The following is a 24,005-nucleotide window of genomic DNA, read 5'->3' as shown; positions in this document are numbered from 1 at the left end:
GCCTTTCCTGATTCTTTTTCTCGGCCGCATCGTCTCTACCCACCTCCACTGCCACCACCCATTTGGTCATAATGTTTCCCTCCGTTCATCTTCTCCTATATGGAATTTTTGTACCTTTGTTATTACACATTCTTTCTTTTCTTTTCTTTTCTTTCTTTCTTTATTTATTTAGAGACGGAGTTTCACTTTTGTTGCCCAGGCTGGAGTGCAGTGGTGCAATCTTGGCTAACTGCAGCCTCCGCCTTCTGGTTTCAAGTGATTCTCCTGCCTCAGCCTCCTGGGATTACAGGCGCCTGCCACCACGCCCAGCTAATTTTGTTGTATTTTTAGTAGAGACGGGGTTTCACAATGTTGGCCAGGCTGGTCTCGAACTCTTGACCTCGTGATCCACCTGCCTTGGCCTCCCAAAGTGCTGAGATTACAGGCATGAGCCACTGCACTCAGCCCCATTCTTTCATTTATTAAAGCTTTTTTTGCTTTAGCTTCCCTACATAAGTGTACATTCCTAGGGTAGAAGAAACCCAGGCTTTTAGGTCACAAGGCTTGGATACAAATCCAAGCTGTACTATTTACTAGTTGAATAATCATAGGCAAGTTATTTAAGTTCTCTGGGCTGGCCTGGTGGCTCATACCTGTAATCCCAGCACTTTGGGAGGCTGAGGCAGGTGGATCACTTGAGGTCAAGAGTTCGAGACCAGCCTGACCAACATGATGAAACCCCATCTCTACTAAAAACACACACAAAAAAAATTAGCCAGGCATGGTGGCGCACACCTGTAATCCCAGCTTCTTGGGAGGCTGAGGCAGGAGAATTGCTTGAACCCAGGAGGTGGAGGTTGCAGTGAGCCAAGATGGTGCCACTGCACTCCAGCCTGGGCAACAAGAACAAAACTCCATCTCAAAAAAACAAACAAACAAACAAACAAACAAACAACCAGCCAGGTGCAGTGGCTCACACCTGGGCAACAAGAGCAAAACTCCGTCTCAAAAAACAAACAACCAGCCGGGTGCGGTGGCTCATGCCTGTAATCTCAGCACTTTGGGAGGCCGGGCGGGTGGATCACCTGAGGTCAGGAGTTCCAGACCAGCCTGACCAATAAGGTGAAACCTCGTCTCTACTAAAAAATACAAAAATTAACCAGGCGTGGTGGCAGGCGCCTGTAGTCCTAGGTACTCGGGAGGCTGAGACAGAATTGCTTGAACCCAGAGGCGGAGGTTGCGGTGAGCTGAGATTGCGCCACTGCAGCCCAGCCTGGGCAATGGAGCAGGACTCCGTCTCAAAAACAAAACAAAAGAAAACCAAAAAAGCCAATAAACACACAAAAAAAACAAAAACGAAAAGATGACAAGAATGTTTCAAGATATTACAATGGTCAGGCCGGGTGTGGTGACTCACGCCTGTAATCCCAGCACTTTGGGAGGCCAAGGTGGGTGGATCACCTGAAGTCAGGAGTTCAAGACCAGCCTGGCCAACATGGTGAAACCCATCTCTATTAAATATACAAAAAATTAGCCGGGCGTGGTGGCAGGCACCTGTAATCCCAGTTACTCTGGAGGCTGAGGCAGGAGAATCATTTGAACCTGGGAGGCAGAGGTTGCAGTGAGCCAAGATCGCTCCATTGCACTCCAGCCTGGGCAACAAGAGTGAAACTCCATCTCAAAAAAAAAAAAAAGATATTACAATGGTCAAATGAGGTAACTATGAAAGTGCTTTGCCGGGTGTGGTGGCTTACGCCTGTAATCCCAGCACTTTGAGAGGCTGAGGTGGGTAGATCACCTGAGGTCAGGAGTTTGAGACCAGCCTGGCCAACATGGTGAAACCCCCGTCTCTACTAAAAATACAAAAAATTAGCCAGGCATGGTGGGAGGCATCTGTAATCCCAGCTGCTCAGGAGGCTAAGGCAGGAGAATCGCTTGAACCTGGGAGGCGGAGGTTGCAGTGAGCCAAGATCACTCCATTGCACTGCAGCCTGGGCAACAAGGGAGAAACTCCATCTCAAAAAAAATGTTTTGTGGCCAGATGCAGTGGCTCATGCCTGTAATCCCTACACTTTGGGAGGCCGAGGCAGGTGGATCACCTGAGGTCAGGATTTGGATAGCAACCTGACAAACATGGTGAAACCCTATCTCTACTAAAAATACAACAATTAGCCAGGCATGGTGGCGCATGCCTGTAATCCCAGCTACTTGGGAGACTGAGGCAAGAGAATTGCTTGAACCTGGAGTCGACAGAGACTCCGTCTCAAAAAAAAAAAGAAGGAGAATGAGGAACCAAATGATGCCCAGTTTCTAGGTGGGTGGCGATGCCGTTTACTGAGATGTAGAAAACTTGGAGGGTGCAGCTGGAATACTTCCTTCTTTCAGCTGTGTATGCATTACTTGGGAATTGGTTTTTTTGAACATAACACTAATCAACATGGTCTCCTCAATGTAGAAGATCAGACTTAGTCTTTTGCCTGAGCCTTTCTTTGTCTGAGTAGGCATTATTAAACATTTTATTTTATTTTATTTTATTTATTTTATTTTATTTTATTTTAATTTTATTTTTTGAGACAAGGTCTGGCTCTAATGCCCAGGCTGGGGTGCAGTGTTGTAATGTTGGCTCACTGCAACCTCTGCCTCCTCAGCTCAAGCCATCCTCCCACCTCAGCCTCCTGAGTAGCTGAGACTACAGGCATGCACCACTATGCCAAGCTAGTTTTTGTATTTTTTGTAGAGACAAGGTTTTGCCATGTTACCCAGGCTGGTCTTGAACTCATGAGCTCAAGCAATCTGCCCACCTTGGCCTCCAAAAGTGCTGGGATTACAGGTGTGAGCCTCTGCGCCCAACCAGCATTATTAAATATTTGTTTTTGCATGATATTTATTGGAAAGTTCCTCTAAAAGCACATTTCTCTTTTATATCTTAAATTACATTTTAATGATTAAATTGGGGGGTGGGGCTTCCAATAAAAGAGGGAACTTGAAACCCACCTCCATTTATTTAAATGCACTTAATTATGCATTTGTTTGTTCAACAGTTTCACTGAGATTTACAAAGGGGCTTACAAAATTGAGCAGGACCTAGTTCCTGCCATAAATGTTATAGTCCAGTGTGATGAACAATAGTAGAAACGTGCAGGATGCTAAAGTGGCACCAAGAATGGGCTCAAGCAATCCTCCTGCCTCAGCCTCCCAAAGTAGTGGGATTACAGGTGTGAGCTACTGTGCCCAGCCTAGCACAAAGAATGGGACGGAGTATCAAGGAACGCTTTCCACGAGTTCAGAAGGATGAATAAGTGGCTGACCGTGGTGGCTCACACCTGTAATCCCAACACTTTGGGAGGCCGAAGCGGGCAGATCACTTGAGGTCAGGAGTTTGAGACCAGCTGGCCAACATGTTGAAACTCTGTCTCTGCTAAAAATACCAAAAATTAGCCGGGTGTGGTGGTCCGTGCCTGTAATCCCAGTTACTCAGGAGGCTGATGCAGGAGAATTGCTTAAATCCTGGAGGTGGAGGTTGCAGTGAGCCGAGATCACGCCACTGCACTCCAGCCTGGGCGACAGAGCGATACTCAGTCTCAAAAAATAATAAATAATAAATAAATAAATAAATAAGGCCCAGTGTGGCGGTTCATGCCTGTAATCCCAGCACTTTCGGAGGTCGAGGCAGGCGGATCACCTGAGGTCAGGAGTTCGAGACCAGCCTGGTTAACATGGTGAAACCCCGTCTCTACTAAAAATACAAAAATTAGCCGGGTGTGGTGGCACACACCTGTAATCCCAGCTACTCAGGAGGCTGAGGCAGGAGAATTGCTTGAACCCGGGAGGCAGAGGTTGCAGTGAGCTGAGATTGCGCCACTGCACTGCAGCCTGGGTGACAGAGTGAGACTCTGTCTCAAAAAAAAAAAAAGCCAGGCGTGGTGGTGCACGCCTGTAATCCCAGCTACTCAGGAGGCAGAGGCAGGAGAATCACTTGAACGCAAGAGGAGGAGGTTGCAGTGAGCTGAGATAGTGCCATTGAGCTCCAGCCTGGGCAACAAGAGGGAAACTTTGTCTCAAAAAATAAAATAAAATAAAAATGAAAATAAATAAACAAGGAGGATGAATAAGAATTAGCAAAGCTACGAAGAAGGGTATTCAGCAAGCATATATGAAGGCCAAGAGTTAAACACTTAAATATTCTGAAATATATTTTGGGTTATTAAGAACGTTTTACTCTGTGGCTAGAACTAGTCTTTCCTTTTTCTTTTTGAGTCAGCTCATTACTGTTGACTGTTTCAGTCAGGCAGGCCCTGGTGAACCTCCTGGAGTGGTAGGCAAATTCAGTCCTTGGCAGATATACGGATGTACACTTGTAGTGGCTGTGGATTCTCGAGCTGAGAACAGGAGGCTTCTTTGGAGCACAAGCCTCCCACAGGGCACTCTTGGGATGTCTGTCCTGGAATTACCCAGAGCAGTAACAAAGCTTTCTTTTCTTCCTTAACCCAAGCCAGCAGGATGGGATGTCGGCTAGCCTTTGTGTTTGGAGCCTACCAACAAACATACGGTGGCCAGCACAAAAGCATTGTTGGGCTACAGTGAAAACTAGGTCGGGGCCCAAACCCTTTTTTGCAAAGAGCCCCTCCAAAGAGTAGAGTGCCAACAAGCCACTGATTTGGCTGTTTGACATTGATACTGGTTTCTGACAGGTTTCTGACTTACTGATGGCACATCGAGTCATTTAAGATTCTGAAATCTTTTTCCATTGCTGTCTGAACCTTTCAATTTGGAATCTCTGAGATGTCTTTGACTCTTTTTCCTTATTTCTCATATCTATCACTCAGTTGCTAAAAAGCTTTATATTCTGACTATAGCCAACTTTTTCTTGCCCATAAATAGCACTGTTAGTTAGATGTTTGGTCACCTCTCATCTGGCTGTTGCAGTACCCTCCAAAACTGCCTCTAATTCCTTCTCTATCCTGCTACCAGAATGACCTTTCTAAAATGCAGTTTGGGTCATGTATTAGTTTCTTAGAGCTGCCATAGCAAAGCACGACAATGTGGGTGACATAGCAGAAACTTATTATCTCAGAGGTCTGAAAGCTGGAAGTCCAAAATCAAAGTGTTGGTAGGGCCTTGTTCTCTCTGAAGGCTCTACGGGAAGATCCTTCTTGCCTTTTCCTAGCTTCTGGTAGGTTTTTGGTGTTCCTTGGCTTGTAGATGTCTCAGTCCAATTTCTGCCTGTATCTTAACATGACATTTTCCCTGTGTGCCTGTATCTCTTGCCCCTCTTTTTATAAGAATTCCAGTCATATTGGATTAAGGGCCTGCCCTACTCCAATATGACCTCATCTTAACTTGATTACATCGGCAAAGACCCTATTTCCAAATAAGGTCACATTTATAGTTACCAGGGTTTAGGACTTGCATGCATCTTTTGGGGGGGATGTAATTCAACCCCCATTAGATCATATTATACCTTTACCTATAAACCTTCAGTGGCCCCTGTGTTCTGCTGAATTAACTGTAGATGCTTCATCTTGATATTCCAGAACTTCTGCACTAATAACAAATATAATAATAATAATAATAGAAATAGTCATAACTGACATATTGGGCACTTTCCTTGACATTATTCTTATCATTTTACATGTATCAACTTATTGAATCTTCACAACTCTGTGGGTTAGGCACTATTATTATTCCCATTTTATAGATGTGTATTAAACAAACTGAGTAACCAACTCAGGGCTCTACAACTATTATAGTCTGAGATGAGATTCAATCCTAGCCAGCCTAACTGCAGTCACCACTATATTATACTGCCCATCTTAAATTTTTAGCTTCATCCTTTCTCCCCTACTTATACAGAAAAAAAAAAAAGAATAATTACTAATTTCTGTGCTTTGTTATCTTTGTGTTCCTTTTGCATAGACTGTCTTTCTTATCCCCAACCCTGCCTATGGGTTACCATGAAATGGAATTAAATCCTCAACAATGAGTGAATATTAGCCAGGCCTAGGTGGGGAAAGGGGAAGGATATTACAGGTAAAGGGACCAGCAATGTGTACAAATGTGCAGGTGAGCAGGAGTCAGACTTTTATAAGCAGGAGTGAAAGGCTTTGTGTGCCTTTCTAAGGATTGTGGGTTTTATCCTACAAGTAATAGAGCATCACTGAATAATTTTAACAGGAGAGTGGCTTCAGGTTGGCATTTCAGAAAGATTGTCTTGGCTGTATTGTGGAAAATGGATTGGAATGAGGGCTAAATCTTTTCAAGATGCAAAAGGGAGCAAGAAAACAGGTTAGAAAGCTAATGGAATAACCTAAGGGAGGGGTGAGAATGATAAGTTATTGATAGTGGGTTCTACCTGTTGTAAAAAATGAAAATAAATTTTAAAAAGATACTGTTAATTGGGAGAATGAGTTGTGTACTATGAGCTAAACACCAAACTGGACTGACTTTGTATTTAGACCATATCTCTTTAATTACTCCTTGCCTTTGAACTAACACCAAATCTTGTTGATTCCACCTCTAATGTCTCTGAGATATTAACCTCCTTTCCATTCTTGCTGCCATTGTCTTACTCAGGCCTTGTTTAACCTAACTCTTCCCCCAGCCTCAGTTCCTGACTTTTTCATACAATTTTTATACTACTGTTAGAATATTTCTATGTAGCATATCTGATCATGTTATTCTCCTGTATGAAAAAAAAAAGTATTAGTTGACTGTATGGCATCTCTACTAGACCATCTAGGCTAGACTAGTCTCTGTGGGCAGAGACTGGCCCCATTTATCTTTGTGTTTCACATTGTAGGTTTTCAGTGTTTGGGTAGGTGAACAGAAGGATGGATGAATCTTTCTCAGTACCATGTTGCTAATTAGATGGTAGCAAATGATCTCTGTTAGTTAGATGGCAGCACAGTTATCTTCCTTGGGTAAGTGCCCTAACTCCTGGCCAGTTGGGTAGATTTTTCAAAAAGGAATAATAATTCTTACAGTTGATATTTTCTCCAGACCTTCTCTGAATGCCTTTGAGCCACTGTTCAGAGATAAGCTTATTTGGTTGCAAGTATCAGTACATTGGTAATTCAAATTTTTTTAAAGCTACCATTTTGTCTTATTGTTCTGAATAGTTATAATTGGTTGAAACTACTGTAGCTGACTAGAATCAGCAAGAATTGGGAACTGGAGTCCTGGGTGCATTTACTTCAGAGAGAGGTACATATTCCCTAGAGCCAGTCCAGAATATTCTCTGTATGAATATGTTTATGTGCTTGTCTGTGCCTAAATTGGTACCTACCAGACCCTATTGGGATATGTGGGAAGAACCTGTACTCTTTAGCCTAGGCAGTTGTCTTAGTCCATTTGTGCTGCTGTAAGAATATATCATAGACTGGGTAGCTTATAAACAACAGAAATTTATTTCTCACACTTCTGGAGGCTGGGCAATCTAAGATCTAGGCACAAGCAGATTCAATGTTTGGTGAGGGCCTACTTCATGGTTCATAAATGCCTGTCTTTTTGTTGTGTCCTTACATAGTGGAAGGGACTAAAGAACTATGGGGATGCTTGTACACACACTCTCTATCGTGGTAAAATACATATAGCATATAATTTACCATCTTTTTTTGAGTGGGGGTCTTGCTGTGTTGCCCAGGCTGGTCTTGAGCTCCTGGCCTCAAGCAATCCTCCCACATCAGCTTCTCAAAGTGCTGGGATTACAGGCGAGAGCCACTGTGCCTGGCCAAGAGACAAGTTCTTACTCTCATATGGAAGTGGCAGTAGGGGGAGGAGTGCTCAATAAATGTTTGTAGAAATAACCTGAATTGATATTCCCGAGTGGAGAACTGAGTGTTCACTTCTCTGTGCCTTTGGTGATTTTAAAATAGATGTTGGCATATGATTTCTTGCATTTTAGTAATAAAGGTTTATTTATATAATATAGTTGAATTACCAGTACACTTTTAAAAGTTATTGAGTGCCTTCTAGGAAAAGGCTGTATATATTTAATGAAACCAAGTATCAAACACAAATGAAATGAAAGAAACTCTGTTATTTTATTAGACCATGAGGAAGTGAGGCAAGTTTTGGTATAGGTAAAGTTGGTATAGAAAAAGGTAACAGCCACTGAGAGGTATTGAAGTACTTATAACACATTTTATTGGCTGTATTATAGTTTTATAACTTGAAAGGTTAAAATAACAACAATTAAAAATATTAAAACTTCTGTATTAATTAAATGTATTACCAATGCCTTGGGTTGTTTTATAGGGCTGACCGAGGGAGTAGTCTAGCTGAAAATGAAAGCAAAGCAGCTGTTATCCCCATCCGGGGAAAGCTGAACATGCTAATGCAGTTGCTCTTGTCTCTGCTTCCTGCAGAGGGATTTGTTTAGAGGCCACACCAGCTGAGTCTGCACTGAGAGTTGCTTATGGAGAAGTGAACATTCCAGCTAATGGGCACAGAGACTGTGTAGCAATCTTCCGGCTGGGTGCGGTGGCTCACGCCTGTAATCCTAGCACTTTGGGAGGCTGAGGCGGGTGGAATACCTGAGGTCAGGAGTTCGAGACAAGCCTGGCCAACATGGGAAAACCCTGTCTCTACTAAAAAATACAAAAATTAGCTGGGTGTGGTGACACAAGCCTGTAATCCCAGCTACTCGGGAAGCTGAGGCTGGAGAATCACTTGAACCTGGGAGGCAGAGGTTGCAGTGAGCCGAGATGGCGCCACTGCACTCCAGCCTGAGGGACAGAGTGAGACTCCGTCTCAAAAAAAAAAAAAAAAAAAGAAAGAAAGAAATCTTCCTTGTTGACAAATCTCAAATTTCCTTTTCTTATACATGCAGAGGTCTTGAAACATTGAGACATGGTTTCTGAGGGCCTACAGGCTTATCAGCCCAACTAATTTATTCACCAAAGGCAGGCAAGAGAAATGGGTTGTAAAAGCAAATTCCATTTGTTTTCCCTCTCCGGTCCTTGGTTTGCGCTTTTTGCATTTTGCCTGGAGAAGCCAGAATCTATTAGCCAAGTGTGATTCCTCATCTTTTGTCACCTTTTCCCCGTGCTCTCCACCCTCTGGCTTTGCATATGGATTTCCAGGGCCTTCAGAGACATTGCTGAACAGAGTAAACAAGTGTTTCCCGGAACCAAGAGTCCTGGTCTCACCTGGCCTATAGAGAGTGCACATACAGTCTTTTCATTATAGTGTCTTCTGCCTGGCACTCAGTTGGGAAACCTGAGTGGCTCCTGAAGACAGGCCCGACATATCACACTGTCATCATGCTAAAGAAGTGAACCACTGTCTACCTTTTGACTTTCAGAGCTAAGGAAATCTGCCTGTGTGATTAGATGTCAGCTTCACTGCCCACTTATAACCCTGAAGTTCACAAGCTCAGTTTCTTTTCAGCAAATGGGCACCTCAAATGTGAACCTTGGGCAGATTCAACTAGAAAGAAGAGAGCAAGGCGCTGTGCTTATGCCGTCATTATGCTTTATTTTAAGATTTTCAAAGATGGATTATCAAGCAGGATGAAGCAGATCAACAAGTTTCCCTTTTGAGAAGTTAGAAGATTTATTTTTAGTCATTCTTTCTGCCTTGCCAAAACTGCTCCGACGCTTCCAAGGATCTGAAGTGCTGCATGGTGCTGCCCCCAACTGGTTCTTTTTGGTGCTTATATTATTACCACATCAGAAAATACATGACATTTAAATTTTTTTCAAAGCACTTTCACATATTTTATTTTATTATTATTTTTTTGAGACAGAGTCTCACCCTGTTGCCCAGGCTGGAGTGCAGTGATATGATCTCTGCCCACCGCAACCTCTGCCTCAGTGGTTCAAGCGATTCTCGTGCCTCAGCCTCCCGAGTAGCTGGGATCATAGTCGTCTGCCACCATGCTCTGCTTATTTTTGTATCTTTAGTAGAGATGCAGTTTTACCATGTTGGCCAGGCTGGTCTCGAACTCCTAGCCTCAGGCGATCCATCTGCCTCGGCCTTCCAAAGTGCTAGGAATACAGGTGTGAGCCATCTCGCCTGGCTAACTTTTACATATTTTTTTTTCAAGACAGGGTCTCACTCTGTTGCCTAGGCTGGAGTGCAGTGGCTCAATCTCACTTCACTGCAGCCTCCACCTCCCGGGTTCAAGTGATTCTCCTACCTCAGCCTCCCGAGTAGCTGGGATTACAGGCACCCACCACCATGCCCGGCTAATTTTTGTATTTTTAGTAGAGATGGGGTTTCACTATGTTGGCCAGGCTAGTCTTGAACTCCTGACCTTGGGTGATCTGCCCGCCTTGGCCTCCCAAAGTGCTGGGATTACAGGCATGAGCCACGGCGCCTGGCCAACTTTCACATATTTTATTAGATTCTCATAAGAACACTGCAAATAAGGTGAATCAGGGATTATCACACCTACTTATAGTTGAGAAAAGTGAAGATGGATAGCCTTATTAGTTGATTTCTCCAAGTTAAATGGCTATTAGGAGGCTGAATTGGGCTAGAATTCAGATATTTCTCCTCTTATCCCATTAAGTTCCCTAGTCCTTTGTAAACTCAATAGTACCCCAAAATATGTATTAAGATATAAATTTTAGGCTTAGAGGAATTTCCCTTTTTCTCCCTTGGGAGGAGGAGGGAGATAATACATCATATAAGGTTTGAGTAAATTCATTTTTGAGCTCCTGTGCTGCATGAGTCTCTCTGACTCAGATGCTGTGGTCTCTAACTCTCCAATGCAACGTAGTGGTAAAGAGTATGGACTCGGAGCCAGACTGCAGAGTCTGCCAGTCTCTGCCACTTAATAACTGGATAACTTTAAGCAAGTTGCTTAATTTCTAAATGCCTTCTCTAAAATAAGAGTAATAGTATATAGTCATTTTGTAGTCCATAGCACGATGATTGGATTTTCATGTGAGGTGTACTACCCTTAAACCTTATTAATGTCTGCACGTTGTCTGTCTGACATGAAAAAAAAAAAAAAGGAAAAAAAGTAACAGTATACCTACCTTATAGGGTTATTGTGCAGATTAAATGAGATAATATATGCAAAACTCTCAGAACAGTGCCTGAAACAATTTAAATACTATATAAATAACAGCTGATATTATTATTTATAAATACATATACTTACTTTTTGAGACTGGGTCTCTCTCTGTTGCCCAGGCTGGAATCTAGTGGCACAATCATGGCTCACTACAGCCTTGACCTCCTGAGGTTCAAGTGATCATCCCAACCTCAACCTTGTGAGTAGCTGCGACTATAGGCACACACCACCACACCCAGCTAATTTTTTTTTTTTTTTTTGAGACGGAGTCTCGCTCTGTTGCCCAGGCTGGAGTACAGTGGTGCAATTTCGGCTCACTGCAAGCTCCGCCTCCCAGGTTCACGCCATTCTCCTGCCTCAGCCTCCTGAGTAGCTGGGACTACAGGCGCCCACCACCACGCCCAGCTAATTTTTTGTATTTTTAGTAGAGACGGGGATTCAGCATGTTAGCTAGGACGGTCTCGATCTCCTGACCTCGTGATCGGCCCACCTCGGCCTCCCAAAGTGGTGGGATTACAGTTGTCAGGTGTGAGCCATCGTGCCCGGGCTTTTTTTTTTTTTTTTAGACAGAGTTTCACTCTGTCACTTGCCCAGGCTAGAGTACAATGGTGCGGTCTCGGCTCACTGCAACCTCCACCTCCCGTGTTCAAGTGATTTTCCTGCCTCATCCTCTCGAGTACTGGGATTACATACATGCGCCACCATGCCTGGCTAATTTTGTATTTTTAGTAGAGACGGGGTTTCTCCATGTTGGTCAGGCTGGTCTTGAACTCCCAACCTCAGGTGATCCACCTGCCTTGGCCTCCCAAAGTGCTGGGATTACAGGTGTGAGCTACTGTGATCCCACCTCTGGGAGCTACTGCGCCTGGCCAATTTTTGTATTTTTTGTAGGGATGGGATTTTGCCACTTTCCCCAGGCTGGTCTCAAACTCCTGACCTCAAGCGATCCTCCCACCTTGGCCTCCTACCGTGCCCAGACTTATTCACTTTTTTTTTTTTTTTTTTTAAATAAAAAAGCAAAGCTGCCCTTCATGGGTATTTAGGAATGATGAACAGCCAGACAATCTTCACATGGTTTCTCCATAACCTTATCTGCTACTCTTTCCATTGTTCACTTCAGTCTTACTCGTCTTAACCACTTTACTGAAACTGCTCTGTCCAAGGTTGCCAGTGATTTCCTGGTTGCAAATTCAGTGGACACCTTTCAAGCTCGTCTTCCTCATTCATAGCTTTTGATACTGTCCGTCATTTCCTTTGTAGAATGCTTTCCTTCTGACATGTAGAATGTCATTGTCCTTCTGAACATACATTTATTTATTTATTTATGAGATGGAGTTTAGTCCTTCTGAACATTTAGAATATTCTCATATTGACATTCTTGTCTGTTCCTTGGGATTCTGTTAATTTCCCATCTTACATGTTAAACCCTGGGCATGCATGACCTTGGAATGCATGACTGCTTCAGCTCAATGTTTTTACCACCTAAATATTAAGTCTTTCACTTAGACTTTGTTCTTAAACTTCAAACTGACTCTATTTAGATCATTTCCACCTTAGTTGTCCAATAAGCACCTGCACCTTTAATAATTTAACTTCTCCCAGCTGAACTCACTATCTTTTTTTTTTTTTTTTTTTTTTTTTTTTTTTTTTTAAGACAGGATCTCACTGTATCACCCAGGCTGGAGTGCATTGGCATGATCTTAGCTCTCTGCAGCCTCAACCTCCCAGGCTCAAGTGATCTTCCCATGTAGCTAGGACTACAGGTGTGCACCATCACATCCAGCTAATTCTGTTTATTTTTGTAGAGACTAAGTCTCTCACTATGCTGTTCAGGCTGGTCTGAACTCCTGAGCTCAAGCGATCCTCCTACCTCTCAAAGTTCTAGGATTACAGGCATGAGTCACCACACTTGGCCTGAACTCACTCTCTTTTAACATTGCCTCTTATTCTAAAGACCTACTCCTCTCCTTGCTCTCTGGGTATTTAAAAATGACATCCAGGGACCAATAGCCTATTGCTCTCATTCTCTAATCCAGGCAATTATCAAGTTTTTTTTTTTTTTAAACTCTGCCATCTAAATACATTTTGAATCTTGCCTTGTTCTAATGCCTCCACTGTTGCCATGATTCAGATGCCCTGCTCTCACCAGCATTATTGCAGTAATCTCCTATTTCCCTTTCTCTGTATTTTTCACTCTAATCCACCTATCATACCATTGCTAAAATAATATTTTCTTTAAAAAGCAAATATAACCATGTGGCTCTCCTGCTTAAAATGCTTCTTTTGTTTCCTATAGACAGGATAAAGTTCACATATCTTAGCAAAACATATCAGCCTCACTTCCTGACTTGTCTATAAATGCACTCTGGCCATATCGAAGTAAATTAAGTTCCTGAATGCATCATGCACTTAACCTATAACTTTGCATATGCTGCTCCCTCTGTGTCTATCTTTCCTGCTACTCCAGGTCATCCTTTCTGACTCCTTATTTCCTCTCTGCATTTCCTCTGACATGCCTCCACAGTTTAGCTTTATCCTTGTCGCTGCATGGTGTTGTCCTACCTGCACATAACTATATTTTAATATTTATTATATGATATTGTTTGACCATGTCCCTTAATAGATTGTGATCTCCTTAAAGGAAAGTGTCACTGTGTGCAGCACCTACCATAGTGCTTGGAGGCAGAATAAGCCCTCAGTAACTTAAAAAAAAAAAACAGTCTCTCTCTTCTAGGTGTTTACTCTCTAATGGTTTCACCACTAGCCTAAACATTTCTGATAAATGGTAGCTGGGTTTTCCTTCTGTTTTGCAGTATATCAACTCCGGGAACCTGGAACAGTTGCTAGACAGTAACCTGCATTTGCCTTGGACTGTGAGGGTCAAACTGGCCTATGACATAGCGGTGGGCCTCAGCTACCTTCACTTCAAAGGCATTTTTCATCGGGACCTCACATCTAAGGTATGGAGGCTTTACTCTCACAACTCATTGAGAGATACCACCCTTCTCTTTTGCCAAGAAAGCTGTGTTAGATTTAACATTTAATCACAGAGGACATAATTCATTATATTTTATAGTTGGTCCTTAGAAAGCCTACATCTTTTCCTTCTTTTTTTGAGACAGTGTCTCACTCTGTTGCCCAGGCTGGAGTGCTTCTGCCTTCTGGGTTCAACAATTCTCGTGCCTCAGCCTCCTGAGTAGCTGGGACTAGAAGTGCGTATTACCACACTCAGCTAATTTTTAGTAGAGGCAGAATTTTGCCATATTGGCCATGCTGGTCTTGAACTCCTGGCTGCAAACAATCCACCCTGCCTTGGCCCCCCAAAGTGCTGGGATTATAAGCGTGAGTCACTGTGCCCCACCATAAGCCTATATTTTCTTACAGCAGGTTCCTTTCAGTGCTGAGTGAGCCAATACACATACTTTTTTTTTTTTTTTTTGAGACAGGTTCTCGCCCTGTCACTCAGGCTGGAGTGCAGTGGCGTGATCTCAGCTCACTGCAGCTTCCACTCCATCAGCTCAAGCAATTCTCCTACCTCAGCCTCCCGAATACCTGGGACCACAGGCGTACACCACCATGCCTGGCTGTATTTTTGTTTTGTTTTGTTTTTTTCCACTCTTATTGCCCAGGCTGGAGTGCAATGGAGTGATCTTGGCTCACTGCAACCTCCAACTCCCAGATTCAAGCAATTATCCTGCCTCAGCCTCCTGAGTAGCTGGGATTACAGACGCCCACCATCACCCCTGGCTAATTTTTTGTATTTTTAGTAGAGATGGGGTTTCACCATGTTGGCAGGCTGGTCTGAAACTCCTGACCTCAGGTGATGCATGTGCCTTGGCCTCCTAAAGTGTTGGAATTACAGGCGTGAGCCACCATACTCAGCCTTTTTTTTTGTATTTTTAATAGAGATGGGGTCTTGCCATGTTGCCCAGACTGGTCTCAAACTTGTGAGCTCAAGCAGTCCACCCACTTCAGCTTCCTAAGGTGCTGGGATTACAGGTGTGCACTGTGCCCAGCCAACTCATACATCTTGAGAGCCTTCATGTTTAACTTCAATCTCCTGAATATGTGTTACAGGAGCAAATGACATGAGAAGGGTTAAGAAATTCTTGCCTTATAGGAATGACAGCAGTCAAGGCAGTATAGGGGCCTATAAGTTTTCTTTCCCGTGGCCCCATGATGTAGTTCTTAGCTAAGAGCAAGAGTTCAGTGATTTTTAGTCACTTGAATGCAGGTTTTTAGGGCCATATGTACTGACCCATTTTCTGCCTGTGTGATTGAGTTTCTGCTGCCCTGCCAGTTCCTCTTTGGCATCAGCTGATCTCTGTAGCACTCTCTTGCTGTCCAAATTGCTGTGTGACCAGGTTAGAAAAGAGTCGCTTTCAGAGGAAGTTGGCCATGCCACAAAACAGGCACCTCATAGCCAAATGGCCTAAGATACCATCATGACAAGGCTTATATAAATAGTACTATTTGATTATTAATGGGAGAACTATAAGGCAATCTAACATATCTAATATGACTTCTGCCCAAGAACTGAATTAAAGTCTGCTAGGGAGGTGTATAAGAGTTTTGTACCTGCCTAAGAATAGCTGTCACTTCATTCCCCACCCTCAATACCTACATGTACACATATTCACACATGCATGCACATACTCCTACTCCTTCTGCCCCAGATGAGGGGGAGGGGAAGGGAGCCCATCTTAAGAAAAAGCTTGAAAGGGAACAAAAGTAGCAGTACTCTGAGTCAATAAAGCCTAAAGCAGTAAGTACCTGGATGCCTCACATGGAATGGTTTTGGTGTGTGGCAGAGTCATTTGTAGTCAGCTGTACTGTTCCTGAAGGAGCACAAGACTGGCAAGTAGAAACTGGGAACCAGCTGAGGCCTAGTTGTAAGGAGCCCTTTATCTACATTACTGTCTGTAAGAACTGGACAGTTAGGCAGTTGGGACCTGGAAGGTGGTATCTTATCTCTTTATTAGCCATTTCTTCTCCCCCAGAATGTTTTGGAAAACCAAGACTAAGAAAAGTACAGGCCGGGCGTGGTGGCTCACGCCTGTAATCCCAGCACTTTGGGAGGCCTAGGCGGGCAGATCACCTGAGGTCAGGAGTTCAAGACCAGCCTGACCAACATGGTGAAACCCTGTCTCTACTAAAATACAAAAATTAGCCGGGCATGATGGTGGGTGCCTGTAATCCCAGCTACTCGGGAGGCTGAGACGGGAGAATCGCTTGAACCCGGGAGATAGTGGTTGTGGTGAGCCGAGATCGTGCCACTGCACTCCAGCCTGGGCGACTGAGCGAGAGTCTGTCTTGAAAAAAAAAAAAAAGAAAAAGAAAAATGCATTTGTTCCAGGCAAATGGATGGGGTTGAATCAACTTAGATATCAAATCTTTGCTTCCTACTCAGAAAGCACCATTTTTTCTAAGACAGAAGGAGTTTGTGACAAAATACGTATCAGTTACTCAGATATTCCCCCCAACACACACACACACACACACACACACACACACACACACACACACACACACACGTCTCCTGTACCTGGCTCCAAGGATGAAGGAATATTAGAAAAGAGGAACTTCTGACCTAGAGGTATGTACAGTCTTGTTGGCAAATAACTAAAAAGTAGTGCACAGCATTTTATAATTGTTTAGCTACATAGACGACAAGTTTTCCAAGCAGGAAATATCACTCTAGGCCAGGGCAGCTAGGCTTCCTCGAGGAAAGCCCCCACTCCCTAAGAGTTCATCATATTCCCTTCTGTGCCCCAAAATCACTTTGTCCCATTGTGCTAGTGTCCAAGTGTGGTTCTGTCCGGGCTTGTTGTGCTGTATTATAAAAATAACCTTTTTAGACTATAGGATAAGACCACTACCCTTTGCTCTTCCTTATAGGGAATGGGTATTCCCAGTGTCAGCTGGCTTGAGACAAAAAGAACAGGGGGGGGCAGCTGATCAGACTTGAGGAGCGGAACATAGGAGAAAATAAAAAAAAAAAAAAAAAAAAAAAAAAAAAAAAAAAAAAAAAAAAAAAAAAAAAAAAAAAAAAAAAAAAAAAAAAAAAAAAAAAAAAAACTAGGAACATAGGAGAAATAACTCCCTGTATTTCTGGGCTGTACTTTCTTGGGTCTGGACTTTAAGGAGGTTTTGAGGATACTTCCAGGTGGTGAGAACAAAGGACTTTTGCAAACTCTGGAGGAAGGCTGGGAAGTACACTATCGGGGATCTCAAGTTGAAGACAAACAAGTGAGTCTTATGAACCAGACTGTCCAATTTGAGATACTGTCTGTGTTCATTGCCCTTTTATCATCTCTAAGAAATAAAGCTCAAGGGACAGTAGAGGGCTCTGAGATTTCCAAATTATCTCTTCATAGTCCATCTTGGGTCTGTGTCTTATTTCTTTAAGGACAGTATCAGGTTTTCTTATATTTTAATATTATACACTCCATATCACTTGATTGTTCTGTTGTGTCTGTATCTCCCACCAGCATATGAGTTTCTCAAGTGCTCCTCTTATTCACTTTTGTTTTCTTACCACCTAGCACAGAGCCTATGAGAGTAAAGTCTTCCTGGGCCTATTTCAGGGAAGGGCGAAGGGCTTGATAGCAAAGAGGCCAAAACGCCTGCTCCAGAGCTGAGATTCTGGGTCCCAGGCCCAGTTTTGTCCCCATCTCTGAATGACTTCAGTGACCTTGGAACCTCCACGCTCCCAGTCTGTAAAATAGATGCTCTCCTTGACTTTGCAGGAGTGATCAGTCCACACTGCTCAGACCAGAGCTGACAAGAGGGATTTAAAGTAGAGGTAACATGTTCCAAGTGGGTAAACCAGGACAGAGAGAAGTAGATGCCTTTTTCCAAATGATCCTGAGCCTGTGGTTAGAAGCAAAAAGATCCCTAGTTTCCTATCAACGTGCCTCCTGAAAGTAGTATTGCCTTTATAGGATTCATGTCCACAGCTACTGCAATAATGCTCTAAGAGTAAAATGTCTGTCAGATATAGCCATTCAGTCTAATTTTGTAATTACTTCTAAGAAACAGCCTGAAACAGACTTTTGCAGTGGCAAGGCCAAGAACTTACTTAGAAGGAAGTGGGAGGCAGTGTGGCTTTAAAAATATTCAGTTTGTGAGCACTATGAAGAAGTGCCAATAGCCACACACAGGCTTTTATCAGTAGCTCTAGAAGTAACCAGTACACACATACCCGAGCCTTGGCTCTTGGGGGCAGCTGAGAAAGTAGTTTGCTTCTGCTTAATACCATTACTGCCCAACTGATCTTCTGTGATTACTGTTGGGAATGAGTATGAATTATGAATTGCACCTTTAGTTCTTAGTTCTTTTCTGTTGTTTTTGTTGACTGCATAGAAGTCACTTAGGTGATTTCACTAGAATGAAAAGCCTATTCAGTTATGGTCTTAGGCTATGCCACACAATGAGGAATAGAAAATGCCAATTTTCAGAGTGAAGACAACATGAATTAGGAACAACGTTGAATGCTGGAGGGATATAGAGAATGACTGTTAGTGTACCCTGAAGTTAATTTTTATAATTAAAACCATCAGCAGCTTCTGGGAACTATTTATGCTGTGCTATTAGAGGGCACAATATTGGGAAATCCAATCTCTACCTTCCATGGGCTCTACTCTAGTTGTGGAGATATTTAAGTCAGGAGGTCATTACACAAGAGCTATGGTAAAGGTATGGGATCACATAGTGGGATTGAGGGCAAGGGATGGGACACATCACACCAAAACAGATAATCCTCTAAGAGACTTGAAATATAACAGCCCCTGAGGCATTTAGGAGTCCGGCAGTTCGGTCACTGATCTCCCCGTGCTATGAAAAGAACCTCTTAACTGTTCAGTCTTTCAGTAGAATCAGTCTTTTCCTGCCTGATCCTAACTGGGTTTATGGAGTCAGTTTGTTGCGGGTGAGGGGAAAGAGGTGAAGCCACACAGAAAGTGTTTTGTTGTTTTTGTTGCGGAAACAGCTTTAGAGTGAACATGAATAGACTTGGCATTTCTCCACTCAGGTGGCTTTATTCAGTGTTAATACTGACTGTGCAGCTGTTCCAGGACACCTCAGGAACTTTCAGGTGTCTGATCTGGCCCAGTTCTGAAGAATTTGTGTAGGTTTCCAGGAAATGCATCCATGGCCACCCTTTTGAGTCTCTTCTCAGCTCAGTCCTCACTATGGAGAGTGGAATGTATGATTATTGTATACGTTTGACACACGCTTTTTTTAATTTTAATTTTTGAGACAGAGTCTCACTGTCACTCAGGCTGGAGTGCAGTGGTGTGATCTTGGCTCACTGCAACCTCTGCCTCCCGGGTTCAAGTGACTCTCCTGCCTCAGCCTCCCGAGTAGCTGGGATTACAGGTGCCTGCCACCACACCTGGCTAATTTTTATATTTTTAGTAAAGACAGGGTTTCACCATGTTGGCCAAGCTGGTCTTGAACTCCTGACCTCAGGTGACCCGCATGCCTCGGCCTCCCAAAGTGCTGGAATTACAGGCATGAGCCACCACACCCAGCTTGACACATGCTTTTAAAAGAAGCCCAGTTGCTTCAGTCATCAGACCAAACTTTCATTTAACACACTTTTGCCAAGCTCCTTCTGGGTACCTGTGCTAGGTTACAGATACAGAGACAAATGAAATCATTCCTTGCCAGTGAAGAGGCAAACATGTAAGTCACTGCTGCAGTGTAATATAATAGGTGTGAGGACAATGAAGAACGGGAACCAGGCAGCAACAGTGCCTGGGCTGTTTTCTGAAACTGAAAAGGTCACCTCTTGCCTCAGGGAAATCTGACTGGGCCTCTCTTACTGCTTAGTGTAGGCAGGGCTACCTCACTCAAAAGTCCTCTAGGAGGGAAGAGACATAGGTGACATATCTGAGCTGCCACTGCCTCACAGGCTGGTGCCCTATAGCTGGGGCTTTGGCTAATAGGCAGGCTGGCCTAGGGCCCATATTCTCACAGTCAGTCAAAGTCAGGGAGCTGGGGGTGCTGAGCCAGCAGGACTGATTAGAGAGCCAAAGCCAGGACAAGCACGAGAACTGTCCTTCCTGGAAACCAGAGATGAGGCATGTCTACCTGTGATCCAGGGTAGAAGTGATAAAATCACGGCTCCTTCCAGCTTGGGTAAGAGGAATAGTGTAATCATGTCAAGGCCAGAGTAAGGGATTGATTTGTACCTGACAGGAGTAAGCAGGAGGTGACTTGGCCATGTCTTAGCAACTAGATACTAAGGCTGGCAAGGAAGAAGGAGGGCTGGTTTGGGTCAGATGGGGCCTTGCTGGCTCCAGAAGTGTTTCTGTGAGCCAAGGATCCCTGCTCTCTGCTATTGTGAAGGAAGGGGGTGGGGTGAGGTGCCTCTTGAGCCAGAGCAGTGTAGGGCTATTTTGAAAGCAGCTATTTGGGGAGAGCTGGTTGCTGCTTTTTGTTTATTTACAGGTCACTTGGGTTGACCTGAAGACAGCATTTGTTCAGTGAGCATGTTCTCAGCCTATCTCATGAATTGAAAGCTGTGAGGAAGGAAGGCAAACCAGAACTTGCTCCTGAGGGGTTCACAGCTTTTCTGCTAGACTGTAAGAGGAGTGGCATAGAGAAGGAGCTAAAGGAGTTGAGATGAGAGGGAGAAAGATGAGGTCATGGCGGCCGGGCGCGGTGGCTCACGCCTGTAATCCCAGCACTTTGGGAGGCCAAGGCGGGCGGATCACAAGGTCAGGAGATCGAGACCATCCTGGCTAACACGGTGAAACCCCGTCTCTACGAAAAACACACACAAAAAATTAGCTGGGCGAGGTGGCGGGCGCCTGTAGTCACAGCTACTCGGGAGGCTGAAGCAGGAGAATGGCGTGAACCCCGGGGGGTGGAGCCTGCAGTGAGCCGAAATCGCGCCACTGCACTCCAGCCTGGGTGACAGCGAGACTCCATCTCAAAAAAAAAAAAAAAAAAAAAAAGAAAAGAAAGATTAGGTCATGGCTAAAAAGGCAGCTTGCCTTAAAATACAAAATTTTCTTAGGTGAAAAGGATAATTGGGAGAATATTTCAAATGAAAGGGAACAGTGTAAGCAAAGGCAAAGGCTTGAAGGACCTGTTCAGGTTTGGTAAGTCAAGCTTGTCTGTGACAAGTTTGGATGAGGATATGTGCATAGGGGCATCAGGAACAGGGGGACAGCTGCTAGGCCAGTTGGATAAAGCCAGATCATAGACTTTTAATGCCAGAGAAGAGGTTGGTTGTGATCTTGTGGACAGTGAAGGTTAGTGAAGGCTTAGACACTTGTCTTGTGCTTGTATCAAGTTGGCAAAGTCTGGCCTGGGCTTTGGGTCTGTGTTTCTGAGGAAGGAGGAAGGGAGGCCAGGGGCCTGATAGTTTGTTGTTCTCCCCTATATTGCAAGCTCCAAGAGGACAAGGGTTTTGGTTTTCATCTAGCTATTTCTAGCACTTAAAACTATGCCTAGCACTTAGAAAGCAAAGATGAGTAATTGTTTGGAATGTGAAGTGTATCCTAGGACAGCCACCCAAGACCCAAGACTAACTCATCTCACCTGGCTGTCTTAGAGCCCCTAATCTGACCAGTGGGGTCAGCTTGAGTGCGGTTCACCAAGGAGCAGAGAACAAGGTGCCCTGTGGTGGGAAGGGAGGAATGGGTGGTAATTCTATGGCTGGCTGATCCCCACTTCTGAGCCACATTATTTTCTCTTCCTTCCTGGGAACCCTAGAACTGCCTGATAAAGAGGGATGAGAATGGTTACTCTGCAGTGGTAGCTGACTTTGGCCTGGCTGAGAAGATCCCCGATGTCAGGTGTGTAGCCCTACTGGATGCTGGGGTCCAAGGGACAGGGGGCTGAAGCTAAGGGAAAATTCTAGCCTCCTTCCCAGAGGCCAGGACTTGGTCACAGCTCAACCTCAGCTCCCTAAATTTGTTTAGTCCTCGTCTGTACCCATCCTTGGGGTGGAGGAATGGTCAAAAGATTCCATTGCACCAGCCATTGGTAAGCTCATTTTCTGTATAATCTCACCCCACAGCATGGGGAGTGAGAAGCTGGCTGTGGTGGGTTCCCCATTCTGGATGGCACCTGAGGTTCTCCGAGATGAGCCCTATAATGAAAAGGTAAGTTTGGAGGATCTCAAGGCCTGATTCTCCTTTTTTTCTTTTTTTTTTTTTTTGAGATGGTCTCACTCTGTTGCTCAGGCTGGAATGCAGTGGCACGATCTCAGCTCACTGCCTCCCGGGTTCAAGCTATTCTCCTGCCTCAGCTTCCCAAGTAGATGGAATTACAGGCATGTGCCACCACGCCCAGCTAATTTTTTTATTTTTAGTAGAGACAGGGTTTCACCATATTGGCCAGGCTGGTCTCAAACTCCTGACCTCAAGTGATCTGCCCGCCTCGGCCTCCCAAAGTGCTGGGATTACAGGCATGAGCCATCGCGCTTGGCTGATTCTCCTTAGAATCCACTCTTAGCAGAGTGTCCAAGATGTTCCTACCAAGAGCAGTGGTGGTACCTGGCAGCTGCCCAGTGACTGACTTGGATGAAATATGGGCAATATGGCCCAGGCCTGGGCTGTTAGATGGTGGGGTGGGGGGGAGGCAGGGGCAGGGGCAGATACCCTACCCCTCAACCCATTAAGAGGGAAACCAAAGTCCGACTACCCACCAGGCAGATGTGTTCTCTTATGGTATCATCCTCTGCGAGATCATCGCCCGCATCCAGGCCGACCCGGACTATCTTCCCCGCACAGAGGTGAGCTGCAAGCATGGCCACTGATGGGGCTAGTTTGAAGCAATGGAACTGTTCTGTCCCTGGGGTGGACTTGCTGGAACTCTCTGTTGCTGGTTGTCAGGGGCAGCTCCCAACCTCTTCTACTGAGCAGGCTGGGATGGGTGGGGGGATTAATGAACTGTCTACCTATGCTTTCCATACCCATCCACAGAATTTCGGGCTGGACTATGATGCTTTCCAGCACATGGTGGGAGACTGTCCCCCAGACTTTCTGCAGCTTACCTTCAACTGCTGTAATGTGAGTGTCTTTCTCCCTCTGCCTTTCATCAGGGGCTGGCTGAACCCTTTTCACCTGGTTAGGACTGTACAGAGAGGCTGCTAATTAGCTTCATGAGGGACCTCATTTTCACTGTAGTGACAGCAACCACACCTCCTCCTCCTCTCTCTGGCAGCTAACCTATTCAGAGCTCTGGACCAAGGAAAGAAAAAAATTGCTTTGTATTATCTGGTCCTCAGCTTGCAGAGTAGACCTATCACTCCTTGCCTTGGGTTTTATTGTTGGACTGTGGATCCAACTGGTCCTGAGGCATATGAGAAAGGCTCTTCTTGGCCTTCACATATATAGCTCTGGGGCTGGATCTTACCTGTTAGGATCAAGGGGTAGGTGGGCTTCGTTCAGATACGTCCCAGAAACACATTAGGAGCAGAACTCAAGAACAGAATAAACTAATATGAGCATACTTTTGGAAGGTTCTGTGACAAGGTGGTAAGACAAACACTAAGACAGGGAGGGTAGTAGACAGTAGTGTTTTCCCTGACCTGAACTGTAGGGATCATCTTCATTGTCTGGGGCCTTTAGAAAAGGTCTCTCAGCTGCACATCTGAATCTTCAAAGATGCCAGAAATAGACTCAAATGCCATCTTTGGGGTGGGAGATGGAGGGCAGAGCTCATGGCTGTTGTGGATACCTACAGATGGACCCCAAACTGCGCCCATCTTTTGTGGAGATTGGGAAGACCCTGGAGGAAATTCTGAGCCGCCTACAGGAAGAAGAGCAGGAGAGGGATAGGAAGCTGCAGCCCACAGCCAGGGGTAAGAGATTAGACCAGGAAGCCCAATCTAACCCTAAGGGAGGAAATTCAGATGTGGGGCCTTGTCCTCTTAGGGTTGTGATTGCCAGGATCCCAGGTCCAGAAACAAAGCGGAGGGAACGAGATGATGCAGCAAGTACTGGCCTTTTTAAGAGCTGTAGCTTGGCATACTGCTTCC

At 44.6% G+C, this 24,005-nt stretch overlaps 1 protein-coding gene and 1 pseudogene across 3 annotated transcripts in view; both read left to right on the top strand.

The window, feature by feature from the left end:
• The window catches only part of TESK2 (testis associated actin remodelling kinase 2), a 116,817-nt gene that overhangs the window by 90,995 nt on the left and 1,817 nt on the right, over window positions 1–24,005 (top strand). The window contains exons 4-9 of one of the 3 annotated variants that reach the window (XM_030823776.1): window positions 13,819–13,965; window positions 21,734–21,816; window positions 22,041–22,125; window positions 22,674–22,757; window positions 22,948–23,034; window positions 23,711–23,828. In XM_030823776.1, the coding sequence (XP_030679636.1) occupies window positions 13,819–13,965; window positions 21,734–21,816; window positions 22,041–22,125; window positions 22,674–22,757; window positions 22,948–23,034; window positions 23,711–23,828 (604 nt within the window). The remainder of the gene's footprint in view (window positions 1–13,818; window positions 13,966–21,733; window positions 21,817–22,040; window positions 22,126–22,673; window positions 22,758–22,947; window positions 23,035–23,710; window positions 23,829–24,005) is intronic. The other 2 variants (XM_030823778.1, XM_030823777.1) reach the window with 2 other exon arrangements.
• LOC115837822 lies at window positions 10,834–10,926 on the top strand (annotated as a pseudogene).

Source organism: Nomascus leucogenys, chromosome 12, assembly GCF_006542625.1.
Source record: "Nomascus leucogenys isolate Asia chromosome 12, Asia_NLE_v1, whole genome shotgun sequence".
Lineage (NCBI taxonomy): Eukaryota > Metazoa > Chordata > Mammalia > Primates > Hylobatidae > Nomascus > Nomascus leucogenys.
The sequence above is the reverse complement of the archived record's forward strand: the minus strand, read 5'-3'. Positions and strand labels throughout refer to the sequence as shown.